We start from the raw sequence: 11,765 nt of genomic DNA on the forward strand, positions 1-11,765 counted from the left end.
CTGAAGACATTTAGAGCAGGTTGAAAACTAAGAAACAATCCATAAGTGATTATTGAGGGAACAACAACAGTACTCTTGCAAATTTTTGTTTAGATGTTTTTAGAATGCCTTGTGAAACTCTCAAATGTTTCATATTCTCAAGACTTGTATGTTCACATAAGAAGTATTGCTGTGACATTACAAGTGCAATGGACACATAAGGTTTGGATTTGCAGGGAAGTTTTCCTGATCGTCATTAAACAAGTAAGCCTGAGACCAAAGTAAAGAGTCATTTATTTCAGTTCTCCCTACGACACCACGACAGCTGGAGCACAGCTGTGTGGCACATTTAGTGTTACATTTGTTCGAACTAAAAATGGAACAATTGTTAGTTTTCGTCAAAGACTTAAACCAAAATGTTTTTTTTCGTAGCAAAATGAAAATGTCAATGAAATGTCAAAAATGAAAGTCTGCAACAGATATTCAGACAACACCTGAGTGACAACACATAACTATTATTCATTTAAATTTCTGGTTCTTGGGTACTATAATGAATAATTATGCCATTTTACTGATAAAGTGCGTGAATTCAATTCGGTTAAAAAGCAAAAAGGCAAAGTAAAGAATTGATTATCTACAAATGTGATGTGCAGGCCATTTTTAGGGGACTAAAACGTTTCCTTGAGGTCAATGGACAACAATGTAAACATGGTTAAGGCATTGTGGCTTTGCAACCATAATGGAACATTCACTGATTTGTCACAAAAGGCTTTTGCATGCAATACAGTTACACCACTTTCCTTTCAATAGCACTGTCCAAAGTATACACTAGTACTAATATTTGAATGTTGGATACCACCACACATGCGAGAAATCAGTTCCAAAAGAAAATCAATATGCATGCATGTGTAATTCGCCAATGTATTATATATTCATTTAAATACAATTAAGAAGTTAAGTGATTTCACATTACGATATTTAACAGAGGAGACCTTTCTAAAACACCTTGTGACTTTGTGCTTGTTAGACCAGCGTGAGATAAAACAATCTTCAGTTTTAGATGGCTTAGTGCAGACTAAGCATCTCTTTTAATCCAGAATGATTTGAATGTTTAATATTCCAGCACACACAAGCATATTAAAAGCCACCTTACAATCCTGATGGCCAATTTCTAGCTGTGCACCTTGATGTTCAAATGAAGAACAGCACGATAACAAGCCACAACCAAACAATATACCGCATTAGATACAAATCTCATATGTTGAGCTTGATGTCTGCTAGGCAAGTTAAGACAATATGTATGGACGAATTGATGCCTCACAATGTAATACATTGCTTTAAGTCATACCAAAGTCAACATTATGTAAATAACTACAATTCAAAACATCAACGTCCAATAGCTGAGTGTGACTGGAGGAACTCAAGTGTGTCTGCCTCCTGTTACTTGCCAGACAGCCAAAATGTGGTAAACAAATTGATGAATGGACAGTAAAGTACACACGTACCGTTTTGGTTATACATTAGCACAAGTGATTATTTAAAGATTACATTCAAACCTCTGCTGTGTTAAGTCAATAATTGGCACCAGGAAGCCATTAACACCTTCAAATATCACTCAACACTTAAGTGATTTGTATAAAAATCAATTTGACCAGCTGCTGAATTCGTTCCAGATAACCCAAACCATAACCTACTGAGTATTAAAATACTCAGCTTCTCCTCTAAATTACATACAAAGATAAACAGCTGAAACTTGAAGGAGCAACTGCAGTAAAATATGAAAAATCCCAAATAAAAAGGTTGAGGTGACTGTATAATGTCATTGGGAAAATATTCCTTGAAAAAAATAGAAATGCATGGTCAAAGAGAACCATGTATCCCACCAGACATCTTCTGGATTTTTCTCATGCGTCCCATTATAGAGGAGGATGAAAACACAATTAAGAGGAGAATGGCTGCTCTACCTCCTGGTGAAATGAGGAATTAGAGTAATCAAGCTGTCAAACCTTTCACATAAATGCCCAAAATTGTGAAAAAGTGGACATCCTTTTTGGTTCGTGATGAGCTGTGAATTGTGTGAAAATAGGTGATGACCTGAAAACATTTCTGCAGCGGTAACCATGAGAGACTGCATGTAATGGGAAATGTATAAACTAATGTGGGTGGAAAAACCTTAACAAGGAGATGAAACGGTGGGTTAGTGCAACAAGATAATTTCCAGTCTTTGCACTTTGGTTTCTATCTGAGGCTACCTGTGGATGGTCAGCATGAAAAAAACAATCTGGTGTTTGTCTAGAGGAGACTGCAGCTGCCGAATGGGTTTTTACTCTTCTTGGTCCTTTGTTTGTTTGGTCGCAGTGTGATGACTTCTCTGCCATTGGTGGAGCTCTGGTTGCTCTGATTACTACTTGTGGTATTAAAAACTCCTGCGTGGAAAAACAGTGTGTGGATGATGTCATTTTGGGGAAGCAAAAAAATAAATAAAAACATACACAGTCACAGTAATGTTTCTTACCTATTTTATTGCTTGTTGAGTGTAGCGCTTCTGTCTCCTCTGCTGTTTGCTGTTTGAGTTGTTGAAGATACTTCTCAGCTAAGTATTTAAACACTGAAAACCGAAATATCAATACAAAGAAAAAAAGACATGCAGAATTAGTGTACTTCAATGAGCATTAAAGTGTTTTAGATTATATATTTTCTTTTTACATTTTCATGTTGGCTCTTACTAGCACCAAAAACTGACACGTCATTAGGAAATAATGCCAAGTGTGTTTTTCTTTTTCTTTGGCTATTACTGTTTTTGACAGACAGATATAAATCAGTTTCATTCCAGAAATGAGTTAAAACGCCACTATGTGAATGTGACAGTCTCACTCTGTAAATGCCTTAATGTTGCTGAGTCTTCAAAGGGTGAGTAATATTATTTTTTATTCTCGCTCTTTATACACGACAGATAACGTTAAAAGAAGAATGATGAAATTATAAAACCTTTACAGTTAATGGAGCTATTATGATTGTGACAGTTTGAGCCTGGAATAAATAGGTCACGTAGCATTTTTACATTACAATATATTTAATGTAAACAGTATCATGTGTTCCCCTTCATTTAAAGATAGAATTTGGCTCATCTTTCTTTTCCTATCTTCACATAATGTGTTTGTCAGAACGTATTGCTGCAAATTTTTATTTACCCAAGTGGTTTAAAAGTTAGCCTTCACTCTAGCACGAGCCCTGAAGCAAAACACACAACGCTGCCAAAACTATACTACAAATCTCTTTACGTATGATGCCACACCATTCTTTGATTAATTATTATTCTAATCTATTCTACAATTCTATTAACTATTCTATTCTATTGTTCTATTAATATTTTGCTGAGAGTGTCCGTCAGAAGTGACTATTATTATCTCTGTAAGTACACTTTTTTATACACCCCTTGTATTGAATCTTATTACATTGTACATGACTATGTAATTGGCAATTTTTAATGTGTTTAACAATGTGTTAATTTTAAAGTCAATATGGTTAGACCTTTTGGACAATTAATACTACATTAGATCATATTTTTAATAACTTACCCTCTGTGACATTCAAGTCCTCTTTCACCGAAGCTCGATAAAATCTCAATTTAAGCCTCTTGGCCAAGCCCTCCGCCTCCTCGCTATGACACAAATGAAGAATACACTCGAATAAGAATTCATTTCAACATTACCAGTATTTATACTTAAAATGCATGTGTGTTACTGTTGGAGTACATGAGAAACAACCTACTTTTTTATAACACTTTCTTCCAGGAGGTCAATTTTATTTTGAACAAGAACTGTGGGAATATCTCCGACCTCTGCTTCGATCTTCTCCTTCCAATTGTCAATAGCCAGAAAGGAATCTCTGTCTGTAGTCGAGAACACCAGCACGCATGCTTGGGCGCCTGTAAAGTTAAACACACCACCAGGCACCATATATAATTTATTCTCAACACCTGTATATTGTCAGAACAGTGTCACAGTAGATTTGCTTTGTGGATTGAATTTAACACCCACTAGGCACCTCATTAGGGACACCTGCCCAATCTAATTACATCCAAAAAGCTGAATCAAAAATTTGGCTTGTACAAAGATAATGTGACTGGCATTCAGCATGACAAACAGCACCTTGATAGATACTTTCGTCTTTAGTATGTATGAATCTTCCTTTTAAAATGCATGCAACATTTGCTAAAGAAAAAAAAACAAAAAACTCTTCCAACCAGAAAAAAAGCATTAAAAAAAACAATTTAACTAAAATACAGCAATCCTCTGCATATTCATGGTTTAATATTCATGAATTCACCTAAAAATATATTGGCAATTTTTGTGCTATATCTGAAATGCCCTAAATGCCTTTATTCTTAATGCATCCACGAGGCCCGCACAGCTCTGCGCTGCGAAATTACGTCATTTCAGCAACCACACCCCTTCGTGCGGCGTCTGCAAGGCTCAGGTTTTTCGCACTGCGCACCTCCAAAAATTTTGAACTATGCGGAAAAACACGGTCAACGAGCAAGAGCTCCCACCAACGGGGGGAAACAACAGTGTTTTCTACTTCTATTATGGTGTAGTGTTGTTCATATGCCATAGATGCTCCATACTGCCCACGACAGCCTGGGAGAATATCACCTAACAGCGGGGGCAAGCCCGTATAAGTATAAATGCTGCAAAAGTTGTGTTGGCCTGAATGCGCACATCTCATTTCCGCGTGGAACATATAGTACATGCGTCAAGCATAGACAAAGCTTAAGGTGTCAAAGCCCTGTCTAAAAAGGAAAGTAGTACGGTAATTGGTGTCAAGGAAGTATGTTGAAGTGATAGACAAGCTCGACTTAGAGACAAGCTTTGTATGTCGAGAAGGAGCTAAATTTAGCCTGGGTTGTCAGTGAAAGTTATAGAAAGCCTTTGCCGCATGTACATGTGTACTTAGAGTGAATTTTTTCAAACTCAAATAATCTGTAAGCTTTTTTTTTTAGGGGTAACGTTGGAAAATTAGTTTGTGGTCATAGACCGTGGTATATTTACTGGTTAATCAATTCAGGCAATTATAAAAGATTTTAGAGGTATGTCAATTACTCACGGTTTTTCGCTAATCACAGCTGGGCTCGGTCCCTATCCCCCTTGAATAGCGGGGGATTACTGTAATTGATAAATCATATGATGCCATTCAGTTCTACACCACTACACACTACTAGCAGAATTTTAATATTTTTACTTTAATACCATCAAAAGCCTTATTTTTGAAAAGGGATAGTGTTTGACACAGCTCATTCGAGTGAATTTATCGAATGTTGTGGCCAGTGAATAGTCAGCATGGCAAAACCATTGCTAGTGTGTGTGCCTGTATCGAATAGTGGACTGCAGATGTACGATAAAACCCATGTTGAATAACCTGTTTGAATGGTGGTTTCTTACCGCGGTAGTATGCCTTAGTGATGGCGTCAAACTCCTCCTGCCCAGCTGTGTCCCACAACATAAGGCGAACATCTTCGTCATTCACACTGTCAACGAGACAGCAAATAAGATGAGTCACCATGACATCAGCCTACATCAGGGTCTCTTGTCGCCTACATGATTTGCCTTTCGAGGAAGTCCACTCCGATGGTCTTTTTGTAGTCCTTGGTGAAGACACCTTTGCAGTAGCGCTGGATCATGCTGGACTTCCCCACAGCACCGTTGCCCACCACGACCACCTTGATGGCCACTTCCATGTCCTCCTCCAGCATGGTGGCGCCGCCTTGGTTGCTCGTCTCACTTTGATGTCGATGGGGTACGTTTTCACCAAGGTGACGCATACGCGTAAACCCCCTGTAAGGATAAAATATACTGTTTGAATAAATTTACTGTATTAAAAAGTAAAAAAAAAAAAAAAAAAGAAAGTAAAACCCCCCAGCACGTGCTGCCGTTATCCTTTATTTAACCTGGTAAAAAAGTCACACTGAGAGTAAAATCTCTTTTTCAAGCAGGACCTGGGCTGCTGTAGGTAAGGGCATAAACAAATATCAAGCCACAGTTAAAAAAAAAAAATACAAGATGTTATTTCATGTGTCCCCCTCACAATGCTCTCATGTAATTTAGCCTAGTAAACTAGTAAAAGCTAAAACTGCATTGTTGTGGATCCTGTATTCGTTATCTCACTGAAAATACTTTACATTTCCTTCACTATATTATCGGATGAAAGCATGATTCGAGGATAGTTGCCCTGCCTAGTAGCAGTAGTAGCTTGACCCACCCCATACTTATATTAAGAATAAATAAATAAATAAATAAATAAAATAAAAAATCTGCAGCAGACAAATTACTATAAATCAAATGCATCTTGTAAAATAAAACAATACAATCCAGATTAATGATGCTATCAAATGTACATTTTAGAGTCTTCAATTAACCTACTATGCATGTTTTGGGATGTGGGAGAAAACCTGAGTGTCCGGAAAAAAACCCACGCAGGCACAGGGAGAGCATGCAAACTCCACACAGGCGGGGCCGGGATTTGAACCCCGGTCCTCAGAACTGTGAGGCAGACGCTCTAACCAGTCGTTCACCGTGCTAATTATGATACATAATGAGTATAATACATAATATTGTTCGTAGTCTTCCAATCCTAATACATGCAGGATCGTACTAAACAAAGCTTACAATCCAAGGTTTCAAATATTTTACGAAATGCTCCCCCCTGCACAGCTAAGCCCTAAAAATGATTAAAGCTATTGCTTCTTCAGTTCGCACATTAATTAAAAACTTTCGGTTCATCTTCCAGACCTTAGGAGATTAATTTAGCCCTGTCAAATAACTAGAAGAAATAAGAGAGTCCAGAGTGAGTCCAATGTGAGCCTGGTTGGAAGAGCTATAAAATTTTACAGTGGGCTTGTTTGTAGAAGCTGTTTGATGTGTTTATTCTTCCATTGGCACTGCGGGCTGCGGATTCCGCATGGCAACGTGGTCTGTGACAGGCGTGTGGCTGCTGGGAGTAACGCTAAACAACATATTGAGGAAAAGCTGTTCCCAGTGGACATAGACTGCGTGGCCAGGGTGCCCAAGAGCCTGTCAGGATTCCACTCACAACCAGGAAAATATTTACAGTACAGTTGGACAAACAAGTGATTAATTAAATCAAAAACAAGTGAAACAATGACTGTAAACAATGAATGTCATGAATGTAAATAAAGGTATATTACACTTTGCCAGAAAACATCATGATCCTAAGCAGTTTGGCTAACATTTCTATTTTCTAATTATAAAAACGTAACATGGCATATGCAGTCGGGTTGGGAATCTCTGGCATGAGGCCGTTTCTTTTTAGGGTCGCACAGTACCAACACTAGAACGTATAAGTGGACTGCGAGGACTCGAGAAGTTTGCCGAGTTGTAGCCCATGGGAATTGCCGAGATGTACCTACCTTTTCCATATTATCTGCATGTTTACAATCTGCAGCGCACATTTCGCCGCCAGCCCCGGTGTCAACGGCGGACTTGAGATAAGGTATCTAACGTGACATTGCATTCAATGTTAAAAACTTCTGTGGGAATGGTACTTTGCTATCGCTGTGACCACGAAAGTAGTGTAACTACTTAAAAACTATTTGATGTTGAATTAGTGACCCTACGGTTAACTGTAGTTAAATTACTAGTGTCGCTAGTATCCACCACTGCTTTCTTTGGTGTAAACATAACGTTACCTGTGGAGCACAGTGCGAGACCTCTCATGCTTGTTTTAGGAGATGAAAATCATAAAGCCTCAGGCAACCGATTCCTAGCCTTACGATATCCGGTCCACAGCCATACAACCGATGTATCTAAGGATTCCTGACGGATTTTGTGTGGATAATGGAGTCGGCTACCGATAGAGTTGTATCTCTCGCCTTTACGAACGGATATCCAGTCCCATCGGTTTATTGTTCCCAACCCTAATATGCAGTATACACACGTAAGAGCTTATTAAAACACTGCAATTCAATATCTCAAACAAACTGATAGGATGGCAATTAATGTGGATGAAAATGAACCTTAAAGATATAAAATGAACTTGAGTTTTTAAAAAATGACAATATTCTTGAAGGGCCAAGTCAGTGGCCTGATCTGAAGCCAATTCAGCATGCGTTTCACATACTGAGGACCAAAGTGAGGGTAACAAGAGCCACAAATAAGTGGCCAAGCATCATATCTCTGGGAAGGAAACTTTGCAGATGATGTGGTTCTGTTGGCTTCATCAAGCCGTGATCGCCAACTCTCACTGGAGCAGTTCGCAGCTGAGTGTGAAGCGGCTGGGATGAGAATCAACACCTCCAAATCTGAGACCATTGTCCTCAGTCGGAAAAGGGTGGTGTGCCCGCTCCGGGTCGGGGATGAGATCCTGCCCCAAGTGGAGGAGTTCAAGTATCTTGGGGTCTTGTTCACGAGTGAGGGAAGAATGGAACAGGAGATCGACAGGCGGATCGGTGCAGCGTCTGCAGTGATGCGGACTTTGTATCGATCCGTTGTGGTAAAGAAGGAGCTAAGCCGAAAGGCGAAGCGCTCAATTTACCGGTTGATCTACGTTCCTACCCTCACCTACGGTCACGAGCTGTGGGTCGTGACCGAATGAACAAGATCCAGGATACAAGCGGCTGAAATGAGTTTCCTCCTCAGGGTGTCCGGGCTCTCCCTTAGAGATAGGGTGAGAAGCTCGGTCATCCGGGAGGATCTCAGAATCGAGCCGCTGCTCCTCCACATCGAGAGGAGCCAGATGAGGTGGCTGGGGCATCTGATTCGGATGCCTCGCGGACGCCTCCATGGTGAAGGGTTCCGGCACATCCCAGGGACGACCCAGGACATGCTGGAGAGACTATGTGCTTCAGCTGGCCTGGGAAAGCCTCTGGATCCCCCCGGAAGAGCTGGATGAAGTGGCTGGGGGAGAAGGAAGTCTGGGTGTCCCTGGTAAAGCTACTGCTCCCGCGACCTGACTTCGGATAAGCGGTAGAAAATGGATGGATGGATGGAAACTTTGGTGTTGTCCTTTGGCTCCACACTACAGCCAGTCATTGATTGTAAAGGATTGTCATTTTTGTGATTTTCATCTATTATTCTTATTATTATTATTTGTATTAGTAGTATCTGTGACATTGAATGTGTGTGACTTTAAAAGGCGGGTCATGACCTGTTGTTCCTATGAATCGATAAATCTGATTAAAAACAATAATAATTTCCATCACTTTATTAAAAAAATTACATTATTTCAAATTGACAGTGCAACAAATCCACAAATTGATTATGATTCAGTTACAGTTAATCGGTTTGGTTCATAACGTGCCAGAAAATAGTAAAAAATGTTGATCATTGTTTTCCAAAGTAAAAGCAGAAGGTTAAAAATATTTTATTTCGATTAAACACTGCTTTCATGGAGGACTACAGAAATCTGAGAATATTTACTATTGAGAGGCTGAAATTCTGAGGATTTGGGCAATTTTAAGTTAAACAAGGTCTCTAAATGAACAATCAATTATCCAAATAGTTGCCGATTAATTTGATTATCGATTAGTTGTGGATTAATCGATGAATTTTTAGACTGCTAGGTTTTTCTAATATTGACGGGTTATTTAGCTCAGTGATTCTCAACCAGTGCCGTGGCACAATAGTGTACCATGAGAGATCATCAGGTGTGCTGCGGGAAATGATCCAATTGGTCAGAAAATTATTTATTTGTAATAAATAATAAATTTGTTGTTCATCTGTCTATGCCAACAACAATATACTCTGTTATGTTGTGACATTTGCATTTCCGTCGTGTTTTAATTTCATTGTTTGTGGCATTTACATTTCCGTTGTGTGCTAATTTCGTTGTTTTGTGGGCCTTCAGATTTTGTTGTGGCGTTTGCAATTGTTGTGACCTGTCTCGGCCACCGTAGTACACTGACATCCATCCATTTTCTACACTGTTTCCCCTCACAAGGGTCGCGGGCGTGGTGGAGCCTATCCCAGCTAACTGTGGGCAGGAGGCGGGGTACACCCTGAACTGGTTGCCAGCCAATGGCGGAGCACATATAAACAAACAACTGTTGGCACTCACATTCATACCTACGGGCAATTTAGAAGTACGATGGCTATATATATATATATATATATATATATATATATATATTCTTCCCCTAAAGGGCAAACGGTACAAAATTAACCTTTGTATCCACTGTTTGTGACATGACTTGCTGATGCTTTCTAATGTAAATATGTGCCTTGGCTTTACAAGAAGTGGGAAACGATGTTTTAGCAAATAGAGGGTGCGAATATATCGTAAATATTGTATTTCACAGCATGATGCAATGCAAACCTGAACATGATCATCTTTGCAAAGGCAGATTTTCTTTTTTCAGTACAGCTCCTGTATAGTGAATTTAATCAAATTGTGCAAATGCTGTAATCAGTGAGTGATATACAGTATATAAATAGTAGTGCATAAGACATTGCTTGTGGCACGTGATAAAAACATTTTTAAGTGACTGCTATTCCCCCCCCCCCCCCCCCCTCAGGTAAGGATTTTCATTAAGACGGATAAAAGAACATGGACAATTGATAGAAGATGGCATCTGTTCAGCTTCACGGCCACGCCTCTGAGCACAATCATTTGTTATCTCACCCAGGCCGCAAGAAAAGGTACCATTAACGCCAAACCATTAACGCCAAAGGTTGTCGATAAACTGACTTGAGCTGCGTCCACTCTTGTCTGTCATTGTGCGCTGTTACTGACGCCCGTAGCTTGACCTCCTCCGAGTCCATAAGGGGCTCTCAAGTGGCCAGCAGCTGCTTGTGTAGCCCTTCTGGCCAGCGGGGGTGACAAGTAAAGAAAACCGCATCAGAAACGGGCGCATCACTTACCTGGAATAACGTTCGGGTCGTGGACAACATCAGATGAGAAGAAAGTGACTCTTGACACCGAAATAACTTGGCCGCGGTTAGCTGAATTTTGAACAGCAGAAAAAAATAAAATAAAATAAAATATGCTCCTCCTGACAATGTCGCCTTGCGAATGGCTACTACAAATACACAAAAAGCGAAGCCTCCTAACATTAAATACAAGCAGGTCGATGTAAAATTAATCGGAGTTCCAGCCAGCACCCAGCCGCAAGCCGTGGCTGCTGCGAACCAGCTACGTAGCGCACGACAGCGGCTAGGTCGCATTGCTAGCTAGCTAATGTTTGTTGCTAGGCAGCGGAGCCTGCGCGAGGTATGACGTCAGCGCTCAAAGCTCATGGGAGCATTTGTAGTCCTAAATCACAAATATACAAAGCGCTCATTTTAAACAGTGGCCCGCTTCCCGGTGGTTGTGGACCACTGTTCTAGTGGGATCCTTTAGTGCGTTTTGTTGAAAACCCCAAAACAAAGATACAATTACAATACTTAGGGTCAAAAGTTATGGTTAGCCAAATTCATGAATTATGATAATAGCCTGTCAGACCAAGCGTTAATATCAGCTTGAGTTGATTGCATGCTTCTAGCTATCATTAGTAACCCTTACCAAAACATCAAATCAAGCAAGCCTGCAACATTATCCGATTATAAAATTGTGATTCATATACTGGGTTGCTGAAGTGTTGTGTATTCCTCTCCAATGCTCTTTGTTGCCTTTAAAAATAGGAACACGTGATGCATAGAAAATGTCTAGTTTTAACAAATTTGCAGTCTTTGTCCCTGGTCAGGTATTAGAATACAATGAAAGAATGTACTGAATACAATTAAAAAAATACAATATAATGAATTAATAAATACAGTGAAGCTATTGAGACAATA

General features: G+C 39.7%; 1 protein-coding gene across 2 annotated transcripts; it reads right to left on the bottom strand.

Annotated features, from left to right (window-relative positions):
* Positions 1–255: 255 nt before the first annotated feature.
* Positions 256–11,143, bottom strand: rab23 (RAB23, member RAS oncogene family). 2 transcript variants are annotated; one of them, XM_061690064.1, is made up of 7 exons: positions 10,854–11,143; positions 5,577–5,813; positions 5,421–5,506; positions 3,751–3,907; positions 3,558–3,640; positions 2,495–2,587; positions 256–2,405 (listed from the first exon to the last, which is right to left on the bottom strand). In XM_061690064.1, exons 2-7 carry the CDS (start codon positions 5,798–5,800, stop codon positions 2,272–2,274), a joined length of 777 nt encoding a protein of 258 aa, XP_061546048.1. In that variant the 5' UTR covers positions 5,801–5,813; positions 10,854–11,143; the 3' UTR covers positions 256–2,271. The 2 variants fall into 2 exon arrangements, with proteins under 2 accessions (XP_061546048.1, XP_061546047.1); XM_061690063.1 differs by lacking the exon at positions 10,854–11,143 and adding an exon at positions 10,681–10,799.
* Between the last annotated feature and the right edge of the window lie 622 nt (positions 11,144–11,765).

The sequence above is a fragment of the Phycodurus eques genome, chromosome 11 (assembly GCF_024500275.1).
Source record: "Phycodurus eques isolate BA_2022a chromosome 11, UOR_Pequ_1.1, whole genome shotgun sequence".
Taxonomy (NCBI): domain Eukaryota; kingdom Metazoa; phylum Chordata; class Actinopteri; order Syngnathiformes; family Syngnathidae; genus Phycodurus; species Phycodurus eques.

Bases quoted from the DNA above. Each gene is read 5' to 3' on its own strand.
- rab23 (XM_061690063.1), bottom strand. From the start codon at position 10,754: ATGGACTCGGAGGAGGTCAAGCTACGGGCGTCAGTAACAGCGCACAAT. The intron at 5,814-10,680 runs GTCAGTTTATCG...TTATCCTTACAG, and splicing joins CAAGAGTGGACGCAGCTCAA to GGGGTTTACGCGTATGCGTC. The intron at 3,641-3,750 runs GTAGGTTGTTTC...TTTGTGTCATAG, and splicing joins GAAGAAAGTGTTATAAAAAA to CGAGGAGGCGGAGGGCTTGG.